General features: G+C 42.3%; 1 protein-coding gene across 9 annotated transcripts; it reads right to left on the bottom strand.

The window, feature by feature from the left end:
• Positions 1–71: 71 nt before the first annotated feature.
• CCP110 (centriolar coiled-coil protein 110) lies at positions 72–27,799 on the bottom strand. 9 transcript variants are annotated; one of them, XM_035131192.2, is made up of 15 exons: positions 27,494–27,799; positions 22,724–22,881; positions 22,373–22,501; positions 18,671–20,291; positions 17,321–17,448; positions 15,799–15,982; positions 15,414–15,541; positions 13,917–14,033; positions 12,860–12,961; positions 11,098–11,214; positions 9,437–9,531; positions 7,579–7,641; positions 7,381–7,440; positions 5,143–5,225; positions 72–2,318 (listed from the first exon to the last, which is right to left on the bottom strand). In XM_035131192.2, exons 2-15 carry the CDS (start codon positions 22,862–22,864, stop codon positions 2,266–2,268), a joined length of 3,021 nt encoding a protein of 1,006 aa, XP_034987083.1. In that variant the 5' UTR covers positions 22,865–22,881; positions 27,494–27,799; the 3' UTR covers positions 72–2,265. The 9 variants fall into 9 exon arrangements, 7 of the variants coding, with proteins under 7 accessions (XP_034987083.1, XP_034987084.1, XP_060138356.1 ...); XM_035131193.2 differs by having other exon boundaries at positions 9,452–9,531; XM_060282373.1 differs by lacking the exon at positions 5,143–5,225.
• Between the last annotated feature and the right edge of the window lie 103 nt (positions 27,800–27,902).

Below are 27,902 nucleotides of genomic sequence, written 5' to 3'. Positions count from 1 at the left end.
CTGTTTTTCTTTTTTTAAAAAAAAAAGAAGAAATGTGAGTTAAGAAAACACAAACACTTCAAAGATTTTTTTTTAAAAAAAAGTTTTATTGTGCAATATGCTTAAAGGAAAAAAAGCAAAACGGGTGAAAAGGAAAAGTACAAAAATACATTTTATAATATTGCATTCCACTCAAAATAAAAAAGTGAACTGAAAATTAATAAATAAATATAAAATATATCAAATTACAAAAGCGATCCTGGCACTTGTAAATAGAAGGCCTAATGACAATTGAAACATTTACATTTTAGTTGACTTTAAAATAAAAAAATAAAATAAAAAGTGTACTTAGGATATCTGAACAAAGTAACAATTGGTCTGTACTTTTTATGTTAAAACTTGCTTCTATTTACAGAATTTTCACTTCTAAATTCACACCACAGCACACAACAAACAAACAAAAATTTTTAGCACTGGCATATCTATTAAACTAGTTTATTTCTAATCTACAAGGCAACACCTGCAATTCTTAAAATGCATTTAGCTTGTCAAGTCTTATGCTATTCCCCCCCACACCTCTTAAAAACATTCAAGCCATGCAAAAGCTTTATGAGCCAAAGGTAAGCTCTAAGAACTACTCGGGAATCTAATAAATTAGAAGTAAGTTGTGGTAACCAAAAGGAACCTTTTAACAGGTAGTCTGCAAGAGATAAAGGCTATTCTTGGACGACTGCTGAGCAATTGGCTACACCACCAAAATTGCTGCCTCCCCAACAGGATCAGTTAAAATACTGCATGATATAGAAGAGCATTAGAAGATACAGCTAATGAATAGGTTTACACCCATCCCTATATGAATAAATAGATGTGTGTATGTAAAGTCACCCCCCCCATTGTTAATTTAATTCTTTTTCAATTTATGTTGAATAATATTTTGAGTCAGAACTGTAGTGGCAGATCAGAAGCGCTGAATATTTAACATAATATTAATACCAATTCAATATCATATAATCAAGTTTAATTGTTCTCTGTGCACTGAATAAGCTAAAGCACAATTATCTAATGCCAACTGGCAGATTAGATCTTTACAGTACAGTTCTCAACACGACTGCATTTGATTCAACATTTCATAGCCACACCAAGATCTAAGTAATTCATCTCTGTCTAAAACAGCAAGTACAATTAACTTACATAAATATGTCCCTTTTTCAGACATGGCTTTGGTAATGTAAGAATTTCACTTTCTGGGAATCCAGCTGGATTTAAGGCCAAAGCCAAGTTGCAAAATTCACTCATTATTCTTACAAATATTTCTTATTCCTCAGTAACAGCAAAAGTAGAATTTCTTGGAGGATTAGCCCTCAGAAACCAAAAGGAGTTTGCTACAATCCTGTCCCCCAAATGGGAGGAAAGAGTATCCTTTTCTTCATTTAAAAAAAATCCAAAACCTTTCATTTAGAGAAATATATATATATATACAAAAGACAAATGTGTAGTAGCAAAAGAAGCCGCCTAAATAATGGTTGTTACTATATTTTATAGACACTTTTGTCCTCTTCGTATTTAGGGAGGGAAACCGGCAATTCAAAGCTTTGATTTGGTGAGATGGGGGTGCTGACTGCACATTCAAATTTGCCCACTACAAAAATCAAATTTATGTTACCGTGGCAGCTAAAAGCAACAACCTGCATTTATGCTGCGAGGCTAACAGTGCCAACCACCAGAAATGCTTGACATTTGTTGTTGCAATGAAAAACCAAAATTTGCCTCGCTGACTTTCAGTGGGTCCAAAGTGGCTTACACTTGAGGCGAGACTATGCATGGTTAAAAGCATGGCAGCTGCAAAAGACAATCAATGCAGCTGAAGCTGAATGTTTAATTAAACATACAGAATTATATAGACAACTGCTAATGCAGAATGTACGAATTGCCATTTTGAGTTCATTTGCTGCACTATAAAGAGTGCAGCACGGGTTCAGGTTTGCGAAAATGTTCTCCTAAGACCACCACATACATATTTTCCTGAGGATGCACAGTGTAGATCACAGTTTTGAGTATAAGTTAATGGATACATGAGAGGGTTGAAACATGCAGGATACAAATGCTTCTTCAAGTTTGTTGTGCGGTCCAGTTCCCTTTTCATTCTGGCGACTATCTCTGAGAAATCTCGTATCACAAAACGTATCTTTGCTGATTCAAAGCATCACGTGTGACGGCAGGAAGACCAGAACCAGTGGAGAACATTTACAGGCAGATCAGCCGCTTAGCTAAGAGAATGCTGCCTTCTTAAGTTGTCACAACATTTGGCTTCTTTCTTTGGATTTTTCCGGCATATACTCCTAAAAGCAAAGGGGAAAGAACGTTTTTTTAAAAAATTGAAGTGTTAGTTATTTAAAATGCCTACTGTGTGTTACAAGCAAGCAGTAATAATGCCGAGGCAGAGAACTTGCCGATGAACTATCTCCTTATAAATCTGCATTTCAAAACTGTAATTGTATAAACGCCTTCAAAATGTCCTGTGAAAACAAAGCACGCTGTGCGTAAATGCATGGCAATAGTTACTGGTATCAACACCGAAGAGCCATTTTTCAGTTTCTTCTGTTGTCATTTGTATCTAGCAGCTGCTTCAGCGGTCAGTAATTGAACTCCAAGGAAGCAGGACAGATCCACACCAAGAAGGCCTTATCAGTTGGAACGGGCAACGGCCTTCTACATCCATAGTACAGTCGTACCTTGGAAGTCGAACGGAATCCGTTCCGGAAGTCTGTTCAACTGCCAAAATGTTCGAAAACCAAATTGCGGCTTCTGATTGGCTGCAGGAAGCCCCGTTAGACATTCGGGTTCCAAAAGAATGTTCGCAAAGCAGAACAATCACTTCCGGGTTTGTGGCGTTCAGCAGCCATAACGTCCGAGTGGCAGGGCGTTCAGGATCCAAGGTACGACTGTATAGGAAATCCACGCCTTCACATTAAGTGCAAGAAAACACAGCCATAAAAAGTATCCAAATCCAGAAATATTCCTTTGTGGAAATTCTAACTGCACAGTGTTGAAATAGCAGAAAGCTGAGGCAACAGCAGATGGATCAAAACATTAGAAGCATGAGCTTGTGATCTGTGCAAAAATCTTCAAAAAAACAAAACCGTGACCTTCTTTGGAGGAAGTGTCACACATGCTATGTCCTGGAAAACAAAGTTCACTAAGAAAAATTGACTTTTGCTTCACTCGGATCACCAGCATTCTTGCGCTTGGCAGGGACAAGTTTGCCCCATCTTTCAGTTTGGAAGAAGAGACAAGAGTTGGTCTCTCCCAGGAAAGGGGTTATTTGCTCACTTGGGCTTGGATGCTCAATCAGGCAGGGTGAACTGTCTGCTTGGCTGCTTGTATGGGCCTCGATTCAGCTATTTTGGTCTTTGGAGCGCACAGTCCCCCCCCCCTCAACATTTAATCCTCACAACAACCCTGTGAGGCAGGTTAGGCTCTGAGAGGCAGTGACTGGCCCAAGATTACCCAGTGAACTTCAAGTCCAGGTGGGGGCTTGAAATTATCCTAATATACCCACAGGATTGGATCATTTGTGCATGTTAAGCCTATAGGTCTAATTTTCACAAACAGTGTTTGAAGACAAACAATGATCAGCTTTCAGCTACAGAAGTGGAAAAGAAATGCACGTAAGAAATAAAATAATTATTATTGCACAATTAAAAGATCTGAAAACAAACGATGGAGAACTACGTGCAATGCTCAAAGTAGAGGAAATGACAGTAGAGTATGGTGCAATTCAGTGAGCTTGAGCTTCTCTACCATTAAGGAATGCTTCCCATATCTATCTGTTTGCCACAGGACCAGCATTGGACAAAACACTAAATCAGTGACATTCCTCAAGTGTTAAATTCAAATGCTCAGAGGGCATGATGCCAGCCCATGTCCTTTGCTACCTCTTTCCCATCCAAGGGGGCAGGAGCCTCAGGATGGGGAAGAGGAAGGAGGGGCACCGGTGACAACAGGTGGGCCTCTCCTGTTATTGGCAGAGTCCTCGTCCATTTCTGGTTCCGATAGACCATTATTCAAATGCACAGCTGCTTATTATAGCGTTTGGGAACTGTGACAAGCTGGTTTGATTTATTGCCGGTCTTTGTATCCCTGCTTCCATTGGTGCTGATTGTTGCTTACGGAAGAGCTAACCTGAGAACCTTCAACTAAGGGAGGATATAAATAGCTGAAATAAGTCAAACTCGCGTTTTAAGAGTTTGAATACCTGATGCAAGGTATTCACGGCACAACTGTGAAAACAGAATAAGCCAGCTGCAATGGAAAAAGCAGAAGGATTCTTTCTGCATTACTGTATTTTACCATCCTTTTTTTGCAAATTCAAATCAACCTCTTTAAACTCTTCGTTCTACAGGACCACAAAAACAATAGGCATGTACAGCATTATTAGTAGAATATATGGTAAAACAATACTTCTTATTCACCATATTATATAGATATATATATATATATACTGTGTATTCCTGTGTATAAGACTACTTTTTAACCCAGGAAAATCTTCTCAAAAGTCGGGGGTTGTCTTATACGCCGGGTCATATTTCTTATATGGCAAGTATATCCCAAACTATATTTTAACTGGAAAAGTTGGGGGTTGTCTTATACGCCCAGTCTTATACGCCGGAATATACGGTGTGTGTGTGTATACACATACACACACACAAATATACATGTGTATATTTATGGAACAATATATATTAACATATGGAGCAATCATGCACAATAATATAAGTGAGAAGTGTACGTGTGTTTCAGCCAGGAAGTTTATTTATTTTAAAGCACAATATTATTCAGGCACCCCAAGAGTATTAATTGCAGGTTATCTATGCAAAACAGGAATACATACCATTAAAAAAATTGGAATGCTCTGTATCTGAAGCTTTTCCAAGTGTGATTATGCTGGAGTGTGCAAGTGGACTAAAATGATACTATTCTATTCATGCAGTTGGGTGATCACAACTATGCTTTGCATTAATTTCAGTCAGGGTTAGTATAGCAGAGCTAGAGCACAGCTGGTGCAGCAACTGCAGAAACGTATGCTACTTAAGCCTCTTTATATGAACAACTTACTCTTTTCCTTGTTAAATAAGATCCAAGCACACTTTTTTTTTTACACACCTGAAAGGGCCTTGTTAGACACTCTGCTCTCTGAGGGCTTCTTTCTATTTTGCTCAGCCCCCTTCACTGAGGTCTTAGGGGTTCTGATTGAATATAAAAGGAGTTAATAAGTCACTTGCATCCAAGCTAAAATGCTGCTTCGAAAAACAACAACAATAATCAAAAATTGTTCTTTGCCAGAGTATTCCACAACAATACAATGAGCTACATGGCATTCTGCAAATGTTCCTATTATGGAATTCCCATTAATTAGGAACAACACAAACAGCATCCATGTTATTAAAAACAAACAAACCCCCAGCCAGTTGATTCACGTGTTTATGCCCAACTATGGTTTGGCAACACATGAATAACTCTCATGCTCCCACACTCCCACGTCACGCTCCGTTTTAATTTGTTTAATTCACAAGATTTATATATTGCTTGATTACAGTGAAACCTAAAACGCGTTTAGGAAAAGAATAAGACCATGAAGTTTTTTTAAAAACGCTTAAAGCAATTATTTTTAAACTTTCAAAAATTAATTAAAACAAACGATGAGCTAAAAAACAGGGTAATACACATGTCAACACTCTATATGACTGGATTAAAGGTAAAGGTAAAGGGACCCCTGACTATTAGGTCCAGTCGTGACCGACTCTAGGGTTGCGGCGCTCATCTTGCGTTATTGGCCGAGGGAGCTGGCGTACAGCTTCCAGGTCATGTGGCCAAATTAGTAAGTTAATAATTGAGTTCTACACTTCTGTGCTGTTTTAATTAGGCATTCCTACTTTTATGGAAGCTAGTTTGGAGTTGGAGGGGAAGGGGCAGTAGTAGTTCAGTGCTAAAGAACATGTTTTGTGTGCAGCAGGTTCCAGGCTCAATCACTGACTGGCCTCTGCAGACTCCCATCTGAAACCCCTGGAAAGTGGCTCCTTATCAGTGTAGACAAAACGGAGCTCGACAGAACAATAGTCCAGCAAATTATAGTCTGTGTGATCCTTCTAACCCAGGACTACAAACTATAGGTTGATCCTAGCTCGCAATCCAACTCTGTAAGAGCCGGTTTTGTGGTCTGGATATAAATGTGCGGTTTCTAACTGAAGTGCAAGTAGCTGACTAAAAATAAAGGATGAAAGAGAAGGGAGGAGAGGAGGGAGCAGGCAAGCACAAGGCTTTGCTCATGTCAGTGCCAAACCATGGTTTTTTAAAATCATTTTTACTCATTTTTAAAAGCGCCTACATGATCTTTATAAACAAAACGTATTTTAATCAAAAATGTAACTGAACCAAGATTACATTGTAGGGAGCTATAAGATTGCAAATGGAAAACAAGATGAACTCACATGGCTATATACTACAATGAAAGTTGAAAGTTCAGGTGCCTTATTAGCACTACATATTTGCACTGATGTCCAAATATTTCTGATGTCCCCAAACAAGTCTGATCCCACCTTTTATTAAACCAATTTGGTATTAGGGCTAAGACTTCAAACTGCAAATACAGTCGTACCTTAGAAGTTGAACATAATCCGTTTCGGAAATCCGTTTGACTTCCAAAACGTTCAGAAACCAAAGCGCGGCTTCTGATTGGCTGCAGGAAGCTCCTACAGCCAATCAGAAGCCCCATCGGACGTTCGGGTTCCAAAGAGCGTTCACAAACTGGAACACTTCGCAACCCGGCTCACTTCCAGGTTGAGCTAAAACTTCCAAGTACCAAGGCATTCGGGATCCAAGGTACGACTGTACAACTTATTCAGGAAGAAGTGTTCTGCTTATTACTCTAATCCCAGCTAGTCCAATAAAATAGGCACCATTCTAACCCTAATAATAATAATAATATATTATTTATACCCCGCCCATCTGGCTGGGTTTCCATTTTTCTTTCAGGCAAACGTAAGCAACACTCCTCAGAGTGGATTTTAGCCTGGATCCTTCCCCCGCAATATGTACAATATTATTATTATTATTATTATTATTATTATTATTATTATTATTATTATTAAATACTCTTTCATCCTTGAAAAATGTCACATCATACATGGCTTTTGGAAACCCAAGTCATCTCCTACACTGAGCTGTAGCCAGACGATGGTTAGGTACTGTTTGAGAAACAAGTGCAAAGTGCAGAAAATAATTCTTTATTGTTGCTTTTTAATTGTTAAACCTTCTCAGGGTGTTTCACGGAAAGTGACTCATAAATGCAATAAATAAACAAATAAAAAGCATTTCAGCTACAGAAAATAAGTGTGCTCTTACCCTTGTCTGTAAAGGAGTCTTTGAACAGGAGCATTTTGACCCTGGTTTGGCTGAAGAACTCTGTAAAGGAAGAGTTATCATTAGAATCTTACAATCAGACAAACTATATTCTTAGAGAGCAGCAAAAGTCACAGGGACAGTAACCATTATATACTGCACCGGGAGGGGGGGGAATAAAAAAATATTATTTTTACAAACCTGTTTTCTGGCGTCTTTTGTTTCAAAATTGTTTTTTTATTTGGCATCCCCATTTCAGAAGGCCTACAGAGAAGTAAAATACACAGATATATGCAAAAGAGCTACTGGGATGGTGGGGGGAAATCAAGTAAATATTTGGTTTTATTTCCCACAGCTACCTAAACAGAGAAAGTCAGAAATCTGAATGTTCTACCAAAGAAGAGGGAAACCTATAGCCCACAAGCCTATGAGGCCTCTTCATTTGGCTCTACAAATGTGGGGGGCAAGGAAGGATGGGGCTTGGGTGAAAGGGGCTTTGCAGTCCCTGCCCATTGCTAAGTGCCTGCAAAGCCTCTTGCACAGTACTTTCCAAGGGCCTGACTTCCCAAGTGCTGATTGCCAGGTGTTTGTGAAGTGCTGTACTGTACTTTGAAAGATGTTCATCCCTATGGCATCCCATGATTGACCACTCACCTATCAAAATCGGCCTATGCAGGTGGGGACATAAACATCTGGCCTACAGGCCAAGAAGATTCCCCATCCCTTTTCTACAAGAGAGTACAGTAATACTGAACAGTGAAGAGGAAGCTGCTCCAAGCATTTAGCGCATGTAGCAATGGTCCATGGTCTTGCTGGGATCAACCTTAACCATAGTGAAGATTAACCAGGGTTGGAACTTATAACCATGATTTTAACCCTGTTTTGAGTGGGTTGCTCAGGAGACACACTGATTAGTCTTGGCCATGGTTAATTTTGGTGCTGAGCTGATCCACTCTAGGCTAAGGGGGGGAAATTGTGCCAGGGAGGAAAAATGTGTTCCAAGGATCCCAAGGAAATGGCCGAGCATGGTTACCGTAGCAGAGAACAAACATTCTCTGAACGCAGCCCAACCACCTTGGGAGAAGAAAGCATGTCCCATATGCTCACAGATGTTTTGCTACCAGTTCTGTAGATAACTTACATGTAATTTGCTTCCTCATAGTCTCTTCCTCACTCTGTTTCCTAACATAGTGATCCAGAAGCCAGGCAGTCGGGCTTCAGTCCCTCTGCAGTAACTGACATCTAACCATGCTGCAGGGCAGAATGTATGGAAAGGGCAAAGGAAAGCGGGCAAAGGGCAAAAAGGAGGGGTGCAAGGTAGGAGAGAAAGATAAGGGTCTACTCTATATAGAAGTGAAAATACCTGCAGCAACCCACTTGCTTAGCAGACCAGAATAAACTGGGGAAAAGCTGGAGGGTTATGCAACTCGGCTACAACAACAAAAATCTAGATTCTTATTTATATGAACTATTTGGGAGATATCAGACGCACTAAAGTAAATGGATGTGAGTACAGTCATACCTTGGTTCTCGAATGGAATCCGTTCTGGAAGTCCATTTGACTTTCGAAAACCAAGGCGCAGCTTCTGATTGGCTGCAGGAGCTTCCTGCACTCAATCGGAAGCCACGTCGGATGTTTGGCTTCCAAAGAACGTTTGCAAACCGGAACACTTACTTTTTGGTATGTGGCGTTCGGGAGCCAAAACGTACCCGTACCAAGACGTTCTAGTACCAAGCTACAATTGTACCTTGGATCAATTTTAATGCGTCTACTTTAGCTGGATACACCCCAAAGAAAGGATCTGGCAAATGTTCTAGCTATTTTATATGGAAGAGCACCCTGAATTAAGGTAATATGTCAACAAGAGTCTGGATTCCAAAGTTTATACCGATCACGATACATCACTAAAGAAGTATTAGGCAGGAAAATGTTAGAACAGAAACTTAACTTGTTTCCCTCCCTTTCACAAGAGCCACAGACGACTTAACATGCAACAGGCTATTTTGCCCACACATCTAGCCATGCACATCTAAATACACCAGTATATGTTTCATTTACCGTTTCCCCACATACTTCATATATTTCTTCCTGTCCAGAGACTTCTGTGTAGCTGTAGAAAGTGTTGCTCTCTCTCTTGGGCCCTTTGCTTTATCCTAAGCAGGACAATTTTAGATATTAGTATTACTACTAATAAAACCTAAATTCACTCCAAAGCATAATCAGTGCACATAATGTTCTAAAGGCTGCAGTACACATAATGGGACTTTATCCTGCATAAAGACACTTAAGATGGTGCTTGAGGTTTCCCCCCAGTTCCACACATTTTTAGCAATTGCATCTCTAAAGAAATCCAGCTCTTACATTCACATATTACTTTTTAATGCTAGCTTAATGTTCCCAGAGGATTTCAGGGGATCCGAACTAAATTTAAGACGGGTTCTGCCCTACATGGGATATAATCATTTATCTGCTGCTGGGAGACTTGGCTATCCTTACAGGTTTCTCTCTCTAAATGCTTTTTGGATTTCTGCAAACTTGGGTTTTGGGTTTTCCCTCAATGATGTAGATACTGCCCCCCTTGTTTATTAGTGGCCCATTTTCCCTACAGCCTTGTTAGCAATGACCAGCTTAGGTTAGCGTACGTGTTTTTATTTATCTCCTTTATTTGTTAAATTTCTATACTGCCCTTCATCTGAGAATCACCAGGCGGTTTACAATGTAAAAACTAAAAAATATATAACGTAGCAATGAACAAAAGCAATACCCCCCAACACAGTTTAAAAGGCGATAGACTGTTTAGTCAGCCAAAGGCCTGGGAGAAGAGGAGTGTTTGTGGCAGCCTAGAGAACAGTGAGAATATTACCGCCCCACGCAGGTTATTTCTCATCTAGGCTTCCACCCCTTCACACTGGCGGTGGGGGCACACCTGATGGAATGATCCTCCCTAAATAAAATAACTAAACAAAGGTTCTGGACTGAAAACTGTGAGGGCCAATGGTTCTCCTAAGTTTTCCAGCAATGGGAGAGCTGTGAAGTAGAGCTTGCCCCTTCTGTTCTGCTTTAATGTCAGGCCTCGTCTCCCTCAATTCTCATCAGAGTGCCTCAGTGGAAGAGATAGGAAGCAAGGCTCGTTTCATCAACTTTGCTGGAGCTGCAGCTCCATCAGGCACCTCCTGTCCCTGAATTATACCAGCTAGTTGTTAAAGGAACACAGCTGCTTAGAAATTGGTGCCGAGTTTTGATTTTCCTCTTCCCTCCTGGTCCCCTTTTCCTCGTGTGCTGTGCTTTTTTAGACTGTATTTTTTTTAAAAAGACTGTATTTATGATTTATTACTTCCTATTATGATGATGATTATTATTTAGACTGTAAGCCTAAGTAAAGGCTGTCTTGTTTTGGTTGCGTGTAAGCCTTTTTGTCTGAAGAGCAGGGTACAAATGCTCTAAAAATAGGAATAATAAAATCTTGGGTTATTGAATAGTGTTTTATCGGATGTGCTGTGATTTGCTGCTGCTTTGCCCCCAAAGCACCAGCCTGAGCTCCCTGGAAGAAGGGGGAAATAAAAAGGTGTCTCTCATGCACACATCTCTGACCAACCATTTTCACCTGAAAGCAACCAGTATTATGAGCAATTCAAGGTCACAAGAGGGGGAGTGGGGAAATGTATCAGTGCAAAAAACTAGTTAAACACATTCTTAAATTAAGCAGTGCTGCAACACACCAGTTGCCGGAGCATTTTTTCTTTGCGAACCTCTCGATCATGACTCAGGATACTCATTCTCTCAGACACTTCCATTTCGAAGAAGATATCGTGAATGTCATACAAAGCAGCTCGCAACTGTGGGAGAGAAGAAAGACCTATGAAATGCAATGGCAATGAAAGCCAGTGCGGCGTAACAGAGTTATATACTGTGAGGGTTTGAATTCCCACCCAGCCATGACACTCGCTGGATAATCCTGGGCTAGTCACTGTCTATCAACCTACCTCACAGGGTTGTTGTGAAAATTAAAAAGGGGAGGGGAGAACCATGTACACATTAAACTTTTTTGGGGGGTGAAGTATAAAATGTAATAAATAAATAATGAAATAAAAGGCAAGTAAATCTTTTAAGGTGTGCCATTTAGTTATTTCTGTGGAACAACTAGATCCCATACAGACTGGATCTCAAATGACTCAGGGTGTGTAGCATCTGGAGAAACTGAGACAGAGCTGACAGAAGTCCAACAGAAATCAAGTCACTCCGTGGACCACCCAAGGTCAAGCATTGATACTAAGCTGAGCACAAGATGGAGAGACAATCTTGTGCCTCTCTTGAGCTAGCCTCTCAGGGCTAGAATATACAGAAGGGATGAGATAATTTGCCCAAAGGAAGAATTCTCTGAAGTGTCAGAACATCCATATTACTACAACAGAGGTTTAATTTAGACATCTTCTCAAATCATGGTTGAAAGATGCTCAACTACGGTTTGGCGTTATGTCAGAATTCACAAACCATTGTTTGCAATAAGTCAATAAAGCAAATTTAGTGAAACATGGTTTGAAGTGGTTTTTGCAAACCACGGTTTGCAGCAGTCATGGTTTGTAGAGACATCTGAACCGACAAACCACATTTATGATCCAACACCTCTGGGGGCCACAGGAATGCCAAGCAGCTCCAAACCACGGATTGGCTCTTGCACGTTTGGAAGCTCAAACCACTGTTGGGAGTTCTAAACTGTGTCTTGGCATGATGCACGTGGAAGGGAAAAAAGGGAGAGCAGGCATTAATGCTGGAAACAGAAGGAAAACCCTCAAAAGGCACAAAATCGATTCATTAGGCCCAACAGGTTGCAGGTAAACACTTTGTAAAAGAGAATTTTGAGAACAGTGTTTTCTTATATAACGCCCTAATGAAGGGTCTAATTGAAATTGAAACCCATTAGGCCCAATAAACCTCTTTTTCTTTTCTTTTCTTTTTTTGCACTAAGAGGCTTCAACTCCTCCTGCCCCATGACGTATGTTGACCCAATGTAGAAGTCAACATTCAAATTCAATGTCTGACAGAGGAAAAAGTAGTTACACGGAGTTCGCATCCCCTTTGCCTGCCTGAAACAACCCTTGGTTCCCATGGGTAAATGCCCTGGGACTGCAGAATCAAAGGGACAGGACAATCTGGTATCAGCCAAAGAAAGAAAAGCCGCCAATAGATAATGAAGTAAGAACACCAGCAAGGACAGGTGAGCAGGGCCAAACTGCTTATAGCTCACCAGCAAGTTCTGGCCTTGAAGACCGGATCTCCCCCCACCCATTTTCCTTGTGTCTCATCACTTTTTCCTTGTAAACCTGATGGGCAGGGCCTGTCCTGTTCTTACTCTTCAATAAAAGGATGTGATCTGCCTTGGAAGACAATAACTATCTGAAAAGCAGGCCAAACATACAGTAAAATAATATAAATTTCACTAGCATATACTCATAAAGGTGTGCATTTCAGACTATACATCACCTGAGCTGCCACTCTCTCCTGCAGGTTAGCATCTTGAGCTGAAACACTTCCTCTCTTTAACGGAGCTTCCGACTGGAAGTTTCTAATGAATTCCATTGTGTCCTAAGAAAAACCCACACGTCTGGCTCAGCAATGGGGGAAAAAATTCATTTCCTATTGAATTAAAGAGCAAATCACCAGGAGGTTGGGGGGAAGAGGTTACAGGGGTAGGACTTCTACATCAGGCACCCCTAAACTGCGGCCCTCCAGATGTTTTGGACTACAATTCCCATCATCCCTGACCACTGGTCCTCTTAGCTAAGAATCATGGGAGTTGTGGGCCAAAACATCTGGAGGGCCGCAGTTTAGGGGTGCCTGATGTAGAAGTTCTACTGCATCAGCTGAAGCTACTCCACCCCAGCCTTAATGCACAGATGAAGAATCTATGGCTCTCCAGATATTGTTGGCAGTACAACTACGGTACTATCATTTTTTTTATCACTGGTCCCACTGGCTGTTGCAGAACTTCTGAGAAGTCACAGGTTCCCCATCCCTGGTTTAGTGAAATTGTTCTGTTCAAGGCCTCCTGATCTTGTGCACACAGCTCTATATTCTGCAGCTTTTTTTTTTAACCTATACTAAATACATGGTCAAACTATCAAAATCCTCTCGTAACCCTCCAGCAGTTCAAGTGCAATTCACAAGAAAAACTACGCTTTGTTTTAAAAGCTGCCTTGATTCCCAGAGACTCTCATTCTGGTGTTGTGTCAAGGAGGGGGCAGTGGTCGAAAAACCTGCAGCCTTCCAGAAGTGGGGATTAAGACTCACAGAAGACTGCTGGGTAGTGTTTGTTGGTTGAGAACTGGAGAAGGAGCTGGGGGAGGAGAAAAAACAGGAGGACTTGACATGCGGGGTGGGGGATATAAAGAACAGCTGGGCAAAACGGAAGGGAGAAGCAGCAGTGGCTCGAGTTTCTGAAAGGAATCTCTAATTTGTAAAATGGCTGTTGCAGATAAAAAGAAAACCGCATGCACAGTGTTGATTACACATTAAGGGCGGACTGCAGATGGCTCCTTACTTTCACAGTTTGCCTCAGCTGCTTCAGCTTCTCTGTTTGCAATAGTCTGCGAGTTAGAAACCCTTTTGCCAGAGCAGAGATCTTGTTCAATTTTCTTTTCATCTCAGGGCTGTATACCTTAAAAAGAGAAAGAGAAAGATGGTACCATGTAATAAGGAGTTGATATGCTCCCCCCCCCCCCGCCACACACACACATTTATGAATGGCAAGGAAGAAGAGAAGGTATTCTCCCGCTTGCGTAGCATCCAGGTTGACCCAGGGGTCATCCAACAAAGCTGAATGTTGGATGATTCAGGACAGGAAGTACTTCTTCACAGAGTGCATTGTTAAAACTATGGAACTGGCTACAAGATGTAGTGAAGGCCACCAACTTGATTGGTATTAGAAGGAATTTAAATAAATCCATGGAGGGCAAGGCGATCAATGGCTGCTGGAAGTGAAAGTTCTGTTTGGTCTCCGGCACTGGAAGTGCCTCCAAATACTAGTTGCTTGGGAATGTGACTAGGGAGAGAGTATTTGTGCTCATGTCCTGCTTGCAGGCTTCCAATAAGTATCTGACTGGCCACTGTGAAAAGAACGTTGGACCAGACTGGCCTTTGTTCCGAGCCAGCATGACACTTAAGTTCAGGCATAGGCAAACTCGGGCCTCCAGATGTTTCGGGACTACAACTCCCATCATCTCTGACCACTGGTCCTGTTAGCTAGGTACGATGGGAGTTGTAGTTCCAAAACATCTGGAGGCGCGAGTTTGCCTATGCCTGCTTAAGTTCACTTTACATTTATCCTTTTTTGTAAAATTACAAACTGCTTAACAATCGAAAGGAACTGAAGCAGTGTACAATAATGTAAACTTTCAAAAGTGAACCCAGTGAACTAAAAGCAAGGAAACCATTTCTACAATTGTACACTTACTATTCCATAAAATGGCATCACCTTTAACAAAATTAGCAGTGTGGAGTTCAAACACTGTCCAAGATTTATCACATTCTGTTGCTCTCTTTGCCAAAACTGGAGTCAAAAGGCTGTATCAAACTAACATTTATTCAGAGTAGACCTACTGAAAATAATAGATCTAAGTCAGTCATGACCATTAGCTTCAATGAGTCTACTCTGAGTAGGACTAACACTGGAAACAACACATGGAGTCTGTATTTACATTTAATAGAAATGGCATATTGAAAGGGGTGATGGAGAAGGAAGCAATTAACACTGAATTTAAAAAGTACAGTGGTACCTTGGGTTACGAACTTAATTCGTTCTGGAGGTCCATTCTTAAACTGAAACTGAGGCGCGCTTTCGTTAATGGGGCCTCCTGCTGCCACTGCGTGATTTCCGTTCTCATCCTGGGGCAAAGTTCGTAACCCGAGGTACTACTTCTGGGTTAGCGGAGTTTGTAACCCGAGGAACCACTGTACACAGAATATTAGCAGAATTCAAATAAAAGAGCTTTTTCATCCAAGCTTTACTATATGCACCTGTAAATAATGAGTTCCCCACCTGAGACCATCTCATTTTACTCCTGTTAATGGACCTGGTTGTTAAAACTGATTTCCCACTTGCTGGTGGTTCCCAAAGGTAGAATGGAGATTCAGCGGTCGAACCAGGCATAGTGGTACTGGCAAAACCTGCATTTAAAAAGTTCAAATCATGATTAAGCAAATGAATATCCAGAAGAAATGCCTATTTTTTTAATATATTCATTCATTTTGGGAGTGGGGTGGAGGAAGCAGGGGAGAGAAGGAAAGGTAGAATTACTTTTTGCTCCTAAAATCTCCAGCACATAATATTCCATTAAAAATTAAGGCTGATCTAAAGAGCAAGTTCTTCATGGATTATTTAAAATCAGGTTGCATATGAAAATCAATACACATTCCATTTTTACCAGCACTCTCTGAGCTTGTGCTGTGGATTGTTTCCACTCGAGTCAGCACAGATTCCAACAAGCGCGTGTCACTGATCCTCCTCCACTCCAAATCCTTCCCACTGCCAATAGCAATTTGGGGGATGTCAGTTTCAGCAGTTGCATTATTCTCTCCTTTAAGTCTCCGTTCCTGTTCTTCTATCTCCTGCAGGACGGGAAAAAATGGATTGGGTTACAACAACAAAAATATGAAATGCCTCTACTAAAACCTTCACAGACAAAACCCCAAATGGCTGCAAATCAGTTGCTCTGTCCACATGCAACAGTGACCCTACACTTCTGCAACCTCCTCCTCTGCAAACTCTGCTTGGCTGCCTTCCTGGCAGCCTTTATGTAGACCCTAAAGTCTCCCTTTAAAAAAATCAACTATCAGGGGGCTGCATGTGAAAGTGAGTACAAAAGCAGGCACAGCCAGAAATGCCATTCTTCAAGGCTGCCATCCGAAATACTTTCCTGTCAGCTATTCTATACTATTTGCAGTTTTAAAAATATATCGTTCACTGTTATCGGGATCAGTGAGTGGGATTAAAAATGGACAGGGGGCCTGTAGGTCCCAGAGTTAATCCCCCCCACAAAATGGGCAAATTTGGAAGGAGCCTACAAATAGCTTTTTGGCATCACAATAAGGGATCCATGGTATGATCAGGCAGCAAAAAGGAACGGCTCCTAGACACGTTCCAAGTACAGGGTCCGTTTACCTCTGAATAGCAATTAATGGGTATTCAAAGGGGAGACTATGCTGTTGTACTCAGGAAGCACTTCAATCTTAAGTGCTTCCTTACTTCTCCACCACGAATTTTTTTAGGATTGCAATAGGACCTCTTAGGGTGCACAAGAACTTGTCAAGTGCTCTATTTATTTTCACACCTTCTCAGATAAGCACAGTGCGGCTTACATACAGTATGTAGAGAGTCTTTCATCCTGGAATTTTAATTTCAACAGCACAAGCAGACTGTATATGCCTGCAAACAATACTCTAGCCCATCTAAGCTTCTGCTGCTCCAGACCCAACCCCAACTCATCCCTTCCTTGTTCCTGGCTGCCTGTCTCTCCATTCACCGACACAAATGTGTTCGGCGGCAGACGCACGCTGAGCATGGCAACTGTCTGCCTCCTGCTCATAGAACGATTCCCAACAGCTTTTATTGCCTTTTGGACACAACTCTGAAAGCATACATTAATTATGCCACAGCCTCCTGGGAAGCCCTTTCCATCTCAGTATTAAAATAGCCCACCGACATGACTTGGTGTTTATTTTGCAGTGCTTTAATAATGGAGAGAGTTGCTCTACCTGGAGGCTAATGTGCATGCTTAACTTTTGTTCGGAACCAAGATGAAGATGGGGGTTTTTTCCCCACCCAAACTGCTCTCAGTTTAGATTTGTGGCTGCTTTGGACTCAGTACCAGGAGACAGAAACACCATCAGCTTGTACAGACCAGAGTCAAAGGTCTCCACTTAAGTTATTTTTTCTTGGCTGCTCACCTTCTGCAGCCTTTCCTGTTCTCTTTCTTGCTCAGCTATCAATAATGAGAGTTGTTGAGCATGCTGTTCTTCAAGTCTCTTCCTCAGTTCTTCAAAGGCCAGCATTTTCTGTTTTAGAGCTTCCTCTTCTAAAAAGGGAAAACATACAGAGAGCTACTGTTAAGATTGATTGCAAAGGATACCTGGCTTCCTGTATCGCACAAGTGTCTTCAAAACCATTTTTAGAACAAATTCTGACCATCCCCACAGTAGCAACCCTTGTGTGAGTTTGCCTTTTTGTACAGATCCTATGCCTTCGTATGTTTCTATAATGAGAAATTTTATACATTTATAATGATAAATGTTATACATTAACAACCTACACCAGGTTGCTTGTTCCCATCCTTTTAATGCTGCTTGTTGTTTCTGCCAATATATTGTGATTAAGAGTCATACAGCAAACAGCATTTTCCCCACCACATTTCTACCCTTTTATGGGCCTAAGCACCTCGGTACTCCTAAAACAATCAACATGCAAACCAATTCTTATTTATAGATTTTTAAATCATTGGAAAAACGGAGGTTTCAACATTTATAGCATAGCAAAAGAAAGCCTCCTTGCAATTGTTGAAGCGATTGTCAACTGGTTTCTCCTAAAGCTTTTCATTAAAAAAAATAGTAATCCTGTAGGTATTAGAGATGGTCTGATTAAAGCCATGTTTGGTTGCTCCAATTAGGAAAATCGTCCCTGAAGTGTTTGTTGCTACTGAAAAGCTGCAATCCAAAAACCTACTGACTTTGAAGTGAAGTGAAGCCCAACCGAAACCTACGGGACTTGCTGTCACCTAACAGCTTTGGATCAAGGTGAAAAGCATGCAAGTCTACAGTCAGGTCTGGCACCAACACACTCACACAACTGCTTGGGTTCTAGAAGGGGGCCCCTAGTGCCAACACTTTCTCTAGGCCCCCTGCCACACCAAGCAGCTATGAGCCTCCATTTTAAGTTTCTCACAATGCCCTGGAGTGCCTGACATAGCATCCCTCCGGGGCCTTGTGTAAGAATTAAAATGGTGGAAGCGGACAAACGCCGGCTCCCTTGGCCTTTAAAGCGAGATGAGCGCTGCAACCCCGGAGTCGTTTGCGACTGGACTTAATTGTCAGGGGTCCCTTTACCTTTACCACCAGGGAAACTTGCAGCTTGGGGGAGGGGCTGCCGGCATTGGATGGGGTCCACCAGATAGCACTTTGCTGTGGGCCCTCTGACCCTGGAACTGCTCCTAACCTACAAACACAAATGGGCCGATAAAATGTACCCTCTGGACAAATCTTAGTCAATCCGACCGAGGCTTGCTACAGAGTGCATTCTCTCACCACTGACACTCCTTTCTGATGTGTCGCTCTTGGCACCAGACACAGATCCCTCGGGACACCTTTGATCATGCAGCCGTCGCTCTCGTGCGCTGCTCTCTGCTGTCGCAACGAAAGGCACGTTGTCCTTCTGCATGCTATCCGCGTCCAGCTCAAGCCTACGTTTCACCTTTTCAATCCCGCTCTCTGAAATCTGCTCGTTTCCGGGAGAAAGATTTGGGGTACCCATCTGATGCCTATGCTGCGTTTGCATTAGTAAGGGAGATGGCTTTTCGACATCGTAAGATTTATTGAGTTCCGTGGGCACGCCACTTTTGGCTTTCTCCAACAGGCCGATTTGCTTGTTTACGTTGACATTTGTGGTGTTTTGCGTTGTAATGGGACAACTGACCACATGAACTTCCTGTGGACTTGGGTGTGAAAGGAAAGTACCCGATGCCCTTGTTCCATCTAAGACAGACTCTCCTTCTACCATGGCACCAACTGAGAACCTTTTGTTCTCTCGTTGAGCAACAGAAACCTGGCACACTTGATTTCGTTTGCCAACCACCAATTCATCGCAGATGTCCGAAGAGCTCCTGTGAAAAGTGTGCATTTTGCTGGGGCAAGCAAGAGTAAAATCTGGAGTCAGTTTTGGCATAGGATCGGAAGCAATTTGCCAGTCACCAGCGTCTTGCGTGATCAAGTCCACAGCTCTTCCCTTTTCTTTAGGGCTTAATTCATACGCGTTTATTGGGTTGCTAATGACAATGTGCCCCATTGAAGAAGGCCTTGGGCGTCTTCTGTGCATTTTGGGGCTCACACTTGGCTCTGGACTGGGTAGTTTTGAGTAAGAACCTGTGAAGCTTCTGAGAATGCTACTGTCACGTTCAAAGAAAAAGGTGGTTTTGATGTCTTCATCTGAATCCGAATCCAAAACAGGAGGCGTTCCAGATCTCATTGGTATATCCACTTTAGAAAAACTGGGCGATGCTACCACACCCATGCTACCTTTGGGGACTGAGGTACTTTGCAAAGAAGTACTGGATTTAGTCATATTTGATGTGACCATACAACTTCTGCCTATCAACTTGCCCCTCTCTTTCACTGAGTCGCTCATTTTCACAGCATCATTTTCTTTGTCTGAATGGCTTTCACCACCACTTCTTTTCGAACTATTTCGCATGCTACGCCTGGTCTGTTCTCTCTGTATGTACTCTTTGGATTTTTTCAGGAGGTTCTGCAGACTCATGACGTAAGGATCTGGGCCTTCTGCATCAGGGGACACCGTCTCAATGCTGCCTTTCTTTACAGTATCGCTTGAAGACGAGAGGTTTATTGGATTGGGAAATAAACCTTCGGGGGAAGATGGGTTTTCAGAGGGGCTAGAGCAGGTGTCCTTTGGTTTTTGAGGGATAAACTCCTCAGTTACTCCAGAAGAGTTCCCATTTGCTGCAACATGTACGTCTGCTGGCTCAACCTCTGGTGCCGTTTCAGGTTCTGCAGGCTCACTAAGAACAACAGGACTTGGCAAAACGCTGTCTGACTGCATTACAAAGCCATTCAAAACTTTGGATTCTAAATCCAAAGGAACATTCTCTGTGCCAGGCTGATCCAAATCACTTCGAATGGACGACTGCTTCATCTGTTAGGAGGGAAAAGAATGATGTAGGTTGTTCAGTTGTTAAAAGTTATATGAATACAATTTACTAGAACAAGTACAAAAAATGTATGTAGCAAGCAGACAGGCCAGAATCCAAAACACATACACCCAATTCCACACACTCAAAGGGGTTTTAATATTTTTGGAGCAGTTTAACCCATTCCACTCCAAAGAATAAAGCACAGCAAACGGATTGTAGAACGAAAGGGAATGTCAGAAGCAGGTTTTTAAGACATTTGTGCCTGCTGGTAAAAGGAAAAGAATCTCACTGGTTACGTAGAAGACTTCTAAGACATCTATAACAGCTCAGTGAATCCCAACAGTCAGATCAGCTGGCTTGCTCACTTAGCAAACAAAGGAATAAACAAATGAATAAATGCATTTGCATATCTAGATTCAGGTGCTAGGTGTAAGCATCTAGCTTTTATCTGCTAATTTAAGAAAGCCAATATGGTGTCATGATTAGGTTCCTGGACTAGGTAGCCATTATGCCTTTGAATACCAGTTGCTGGGAATCACAAATGAGGAGGGTGCTGTCACACACAGATCCTTCTTGTGAGATTCCCAGAAGCATCTGGTTGGTAAATGTGAGATGCTGGACCGGACTGGCCTTTGACCTGATCCAGCAGGATTTATGTTCTTAAGCTGCTTCTTTTGTTATAACCAGTCAACTTAGCCTGCTTCATACATCACAGTAAGGCAGATGTAAGCTTGTTGTGAACATGCCAGCTCATGGAAAAGAGTTCAGACCTTTTCAGGTCAGCATGGAATGTTGACTAAGCCAAAGTTTGCTTAGTGTGATGCCCCCAAACCAGGGTTGTAGTCAAGGTATCTCCTCCTTAAATTCAACTGGTTTCTATAGAACAAATATTAGTTTTAGACTGTGGTTAAGGAAGAGAGGCCTTAACCACAATCCTGGGTTTGGAGGATGCTAAATCAACCTTGGACGCGGGTGGTGCTGTGGGTTAAACCACAGAGCCTAGGGCTTGCCAATCAGAAGGTTGGCGGTTCAAATCCCCGCAACGGGGTGAGCTCTGGTTGCTCAGTCCCAGCTCCTGCCAACCTAGCAGTTCAAAAGCACGCCAAAGTGCAAGTAGATAAATAGGTACCGCTCCAAGCGGGAAGGTAAACGGCGTTTCCATGTGCTGCTCTGGTTTGCCAGAAGCGGCTTTGTCATGCTGGCCACATGACCTGGAAGCTGTACGCCGGCTCCCTCCGCCAATAACGCGAGATGAGCACCGCAACCCCAGAGTCGGTCACGACTGGACCTAATGGTCAGGGGTCCCTTTACCTTTAAGGCAACCTTGGCTTAGCTGCCATGCTGCACAAAGCTAAAAAGCTGAGGAGTACATTTGGCTTTGAATGACAGGCAACCATAAGCATTGTGGTGAAACCTTAATGAAGCCAATTAGTTGTCTGGAAGCTGAGGAATGAAGTTAAAAAGGCTTGTATTAACTGCAGGGTGTTTAGAAGAAAGCTAACTGATTAGTATTTTATTCTCAACACATGCTCCTACCACATCTTTCAACTCCCAAGCCAGGTAATGGTTGCCATGCACCCAATAATAAACATAGCAAGAAAATGAATAGCTCATGTTTGGTCCCTATTATTACTTAACCGAACAAGTTGAACACAGGCTCCATTTAGCAAGTGAGCTAATTCAAGGGCTATAGAGTTTTGCTACAAGCCGAAACATTCTATTGTGCCTGTCAAGGACTGTGAAGATCTCATTCACAGCATCCAGCTAGTATAGCATTAGTTGCACAGTCTCTCTTGCATACAAGCCACAATAACCAGTCTTCAGTATTTATAGTGTACTAACAGCACAACCTGATCATGTTTAGTTGGAAGTTAACTGCATTTTCTAACCGCTACACTGATAAGCCACTTTATTTACTGTAACTTTATTTACTATAGTTACAGTATTACCGGGGCTATTCAATATAAAAGGAACAATGGCAATTACAGTGGTGTGGAACAGCAAACAAAATCTATCTGCTTCCAAATCAGACCACTCAGACAACTGCTGTAACTACCTTTTGAGAAAGGCTTCTCAATCTCACCTGCACATTTTCCAGAATCTCCTGAACACGATTCAGCAAGGCTCTTTTCCTGGCATTCTGGCGCCAGAGTTCTAAATCCAGTGCTTTCTGTCTGTCTTGTTGCAGCTCCTTTTTTTTCTCAAGAGTAAGCTGCAAAATGAAGTCAGGGAGGGAGGGAGGGAGGAGATAAACATGTACACATTTAGAGAAGTAGCCCCACCCCTGACATAACCAAGCAGAGCAGCGCTGACCTACTGCATATTAAAGCAAATGAAGCAATAAGAACGCTAACCTGCCTATTGCCAACATGATTAAGGCTTACTTGTTTTCTTCTCAATATGCATCATTATGAAGGGGCAAAAGGCATCTTACCAGTGGAGAAAGCACAGGAATGCCACTGAACTGAATAAGTGAAATATATTTGGGCTGAACGGATGGAGAGGCTTCTCTCTGCAGTGGGTCGCCTTCGATCTTTGCGAGCTGCTTCTTGCAGAACTTCTCATAATCCTCCATTTTATAAGCCAACTGGGCTGCAAAGAGAAAGACTGTCATTCAAAATATACCGGTAATCATCATCATCAAAAGTCAGGATGCATGCATAGATAAGTTTCAGAAAACAACCCAATTCCACAATACAGTTGCACTGTAATATCCTGGGAGGCAGGTCACTAGACAGGAAACCATGCCTTCCAACGTTGCTACCCGTCTGTAATCTTGCACTCCCACTCTCTTTAAAGCTAAGGGAGCTAAACAAAGGGAGCTATGCGACAACACTCCAATGGGATTAGAAAAGGGATTTTAAGTACCAAGCCAACCACTTATGGGTTCTACCTTGTGCATGGTTTCATAAGGTCACTTTGTCTACTCTACATGCATATATGCAGGTAATGTGAATGACTAACTTTCTTCGATCCATACAGGAGCTAACTTCCCCTCTAATAAAACTCTTCCTATCCCATACATTAAGTATACAGTGGTACCTCGGGTTAAGAACATAATTCGTTCTGGAGGTCCGTTCTTAACCTGAAACTGTTCTTAACCTGAGGTACCACTTTAGCTAATGGGGCCTCCCGCTGCCGCCACACCGCCACCATGCGATTTCTGTTCTCATCCTGAAGCAAAGTTCTTAACCTGAGGTACTAGATTAGCAGAGTCTGTAACCTGAAGCGTCTGTAACCTGAGGTACCACTTTACAGGTGACTCTCAACTTGCACCAGTCGTGTGTAGTCAAAACACACTTGGTTCAATGCTGGGTGGGATTGCCAAAGTTCTTTCCCCAGACACCTGTCCACTTTCTGCCCCCTTTTTGTTTTTTTTGCCAAGCATACATAACTGAATGTGAAATCTGTGTGAAGTTGCACATGTAGGCATCTGGCCACTACGATTTTTCTATCTCCCTTTCTCCAGATTGTGCCTAGGACCCCACATCTTGCCAATTTTCTTCTGCTAAATAAATATTCTGTGATGCCCAAATCCATGTTTCTTGGATTTCCAAATGTGCCCCTGTACAAAAAAATATCACCCTAATATAATCAATGTGCAGGAGGCATTATGCAACACACTGCACAATGTAGCTGGATTTTTCTAGTTGTGAAAATTAAGTGAAACATCTCTTTTAAAGTATTTTCGATTGAGAAAGCAAGATTGCCCACTGTTCAGTGTCCATCATCTCTGGTTAAAGGAGGACCAGATTAGGAGAAGGGAAAGACCTCTGCTGGAGACCCACCACTGGAGTAAACTGAACAGCATAGATGCACAAACTGTCTGACCTGGTGCAAGTCAGCTTTCTTTATTAGCATTCTTTGCCCCTTTAACCAGCACAACTCTGCAGTGAGAGTCTCTACCAAGTGACTAGAGAGTAAGAAAATTCCAATGGCAGCCAACAATCTAGAACTGCAGCTGCTCCTACAGAGTGCCAAGGAACCGGAATGCTGTGAAATAATGGGTTCCTGTTATCATACGCCAAGGGCTCGTGTTCTTGAATAGGAGGCCATCTCTTAGAAAGGACAGGCAACATCCTAAGCAGATTAATGGGAGTGAGTAGGAAGAGAATTATTGCGTTACTTCAAGCAGCACACTGGTTTAATTATATCAGGTTTTTTAAAAACTTGAGAAGTACACTGCAATGTGCCCCGTGTTCGCTGTCACACGGTGCCAATCTGAGCCAAGTCATTCTGATTCCCATTTTATAGAGAGAAAACTAGGATGAGCAAACAGAGAGACGGCGACTTTCCTAAGAACACCCAATGGGAGCAGCTTCACGTATTCTAACTTCCACATTACAGTAATTCTGTCACATGCGATGGTCACCTCTGCACACACATCACTCTACCCATAGGTTCTACGAGCAGGATTAGTCATGATGACATTTCAATGCAAGTGTTCACACCAGGATAGCTCAGGCAATTGATGTGTCTCAACAGTCCCTTCAAAAAGGACCAGTTTAAGCTATGTCAGCTCCTTGCAGGGTTTTTTTTTTAAGTCATCGACTGTAATTTTTTTAACCAATTGGACAGTTAAACATTCAATTATTACAACATCTCAACAACAATGAAGTCTTGAAATAAACCATTTACTGAAGATAATCATTTCTCCCAATTAACACACAACTGATTTATTATGATTACTTATATTCTGCCTCTGGGGATATAAGTCCATCTAAAGTGGTTTACATAAATAATCAAAATACACTGAAATCAGAAAAAACTAGCCCCATGCCCAACTCCTACTCACCACGAGGTACCAAATTGTCAAGGAGAAAACAAACCCCCACATCACAAGGGCAGGCATGGCCAGAATATTATGTAGCAACAATATAAAGTGATATCAAACTCTTTGTAGAACAACTGAAATCAATGGAATTAAAGAACTTAAGCCCATTTCAATAGGTATGAATAACACTGGCTATCACCTGAAGTCCTTGCCCAAAAGCAGGATCTTGCCACCCAAATAGTAGCCACCTTGCATCATTCTATCTTCTATCTACAGTCTTTCCAATCAAGACTTTAAACAAGTGTAATACTTCTGAATTGATGCTTTTGAATTATGGTGCTGGAGGAGACTCTTGAGAGTCCCATGGACTGCAAGAAGATCAAACCTATCCATTCTGAAGGAAATCAGTCCTGAGTGCTCACTGGAAGGAAAGATCCTGAAGCTGAGGCTCCAATAATTTGGCCACATCATGAGAAGAGAAGACTCCCTGGAAAAGACCCTGATGCTGGGAAAGATTGAGGGCACAAGGAGGCAGTGGAAGACAGGAGTGCCTGGCGTGCTCTGGTCCATGGGGTCACAAAGAGTCGGACACAACTAAACAACAACAACAATACTTCAGAGAACTGACTCTGAGCATGTGTGGAGTATCATTATTTTCCCATTGAATAATAGGAGTGTATCCCTCACAATTAGAATTTTAAAAAATCTTCTCTCAAACCTAGCTCTCTCACAGCTTTATAAATACAGTGGTACCTCGCAAGACGAATGCCTCGCACAACGAAAAACATGCGAGACGAAAGCGTTTTGTGATGTTTTTGGTGACTCGCAAGACGAAGTTTTCTATGGCTGTGCTTCGCAAGACGAATTTTTTTGTGTGGTTTTTTTTTTTTTGCCGCAGCAAACCGCACTTTGCAAGACGAAATTATCGCAAGGCGAAGCGACTCGCGGAACGAATTAATTTCGTCTTGCAAGGCATCACTGTATATTCTACCTTTGGAGGCCCCTCCCAAGTCAGCACCATTGCTGCTCCACAGCTGAAAGCACAGGGATCCTTGTACGCATGCTAAGATCTGTGGACGGGGCACCAAGCCAACAATAGCATTAGAAAGAGGAAAACAGGACAAGATGTCTTCAATTCTTCCTAAAAAACACATGTACGTAAACACCATTAGGAGCAGACAGTTTGGGATGAGAGGGGGCATAAGCAGTATGCACAAATCTAAAATGAATCAGTGGGGGAATCCTGTAGGTAGGTACTCAACCAACCCTACATCTTGGTCTCTGAGCAGAGGAAGACTCCCCCCCCCCCGTTTCATGGAACTTTATAGCCTGCTTCCACATATTATGTACTTTCACACACAAGCCAGACCATCCCAACCCAGTACAAGATCCACTGAATTATGGAAATGTTGATAACATTTACACCCCCACATTTTCCACAAGAACTATAAAGCAAATTACAGTAGAAACAGGAAGAAACAACCTTTTCCCCCCCAGAACACCAAAGTTAAAAACAGCAATAATAGAAAAATTACGCAGAAGTAATATTAATAAACAGCAGCGAAACTCAGAAATGAAAGTTCCCAGCTGCCCAGCAGTTCTTAATGCAAATTCTGCCTCAGTTGTCACAGCAAGTAAATAAAGGGACCACCAACTAAAACCTCCTTCTCAGGTTGCTAACTCTTGAATAGGTCCCTGTGTCTGTGCCTTTAAGAGCAGAGAACTGGCCTGCTTCAGCCATGAGCAGGTGTGGCACAGAGGGTACCTATTGTGCATACTGTACTGCATATCAGTTACAATTGCATTGTATATTGCACAGTTATTATTTTTACTTCATATTCTATCTGTCTGGGTGACTTTTTAAATGCTGCTTTGGTTGATTATTGTATATTATTCTAAATAATAATCATGTATACAGCTATCCACCAATAAACACTCCCATGCAAGAAACTACTGAAACACACAACATAAAATGTTTTTAAACGAGCATCAAACAAAAAAAGCCCTTGCATAGATGCACCGGCAAATCACAGCACAAAAAGCCCATCAAATAAAAAAGGCCCAATATATACCATTTCTGGGTTTAATTCTTAAAGAGGCCATGCTTTCGCAAGTGGCACTAAGCATTTAAAATACCAAAACATTATTATCCTTATGCATTTCAAATGACCATTACGACAACTTTATGTATGCATTTCATGTACATGTACATGTCATAAATGCCAAGTTATCCCTTTTTTTAAGGGAAATTCCCTCATGCTGAATAGGCTTCCTCGTGAGAAAAGGGAAAACTTGGCAGCTATGGTACATGTACATGTATATGTATATACTGTGTGTGTGTGTGTGTGTGTGTGTGTGTGTGTGTGTAAGAGAAACCTGCATAAAGGCATAAAACACGTTTAACAAAGGGAACATGGGGCATTCCTTCACCTGCTGATTTCTGCAGAACAAGACGCCGCTCAAAGGCGTACAGGTTGAGGCAGCTCGCTCGGCTCCTCTTCCCGATCAGTTGGCAACCCTCCTGCTTTTGTGAGCGTCTCTCGGCCTCTTCCCCCCCAAGGCTGCCGCCGTCCCCGTTTCTCAGGGAGCGCAAGATGCGCGTCGCCTCCGCGCGCCTCCTCCAGCCAGGTGGGTCCTTCTCCGCCGCCGCAGCCGCCCACAGCCGAGCGGGACGCGCTCCTCGCCCGCCACGGCCCGGCCCCTGGCAACGCCAAGCCTGCCCTCCGCCCCGACACGAGCCCGCCTTCCAGCTTCCGGCTTCGCGGGACAAGAAACCGCGGCAACCAGCCGCAAACGGCCGTCTCTAAGATACAGCGCTGGGAGGAGGGGAAGGGAAACT

The sequence above is a fragment of the Zootoca vivipara genome, chromosome 14 (assembly GCF_963506605.1).
Source record: "Zootoca vivipara chromosome 14, rZooViv1.1, whole genome shotgun sequence".
Classification (NCBI taxonomy): Eukaryota; Metazoa; Chordata; class Lepidosauria; order Squamata; family Lacertidae; genus Zootoca; species Zootoca vivipara.
Note: the sequence above shows the minus strand (reverse complement) of the source record. Positions and strands in the feature narration are given on the sequence as shown.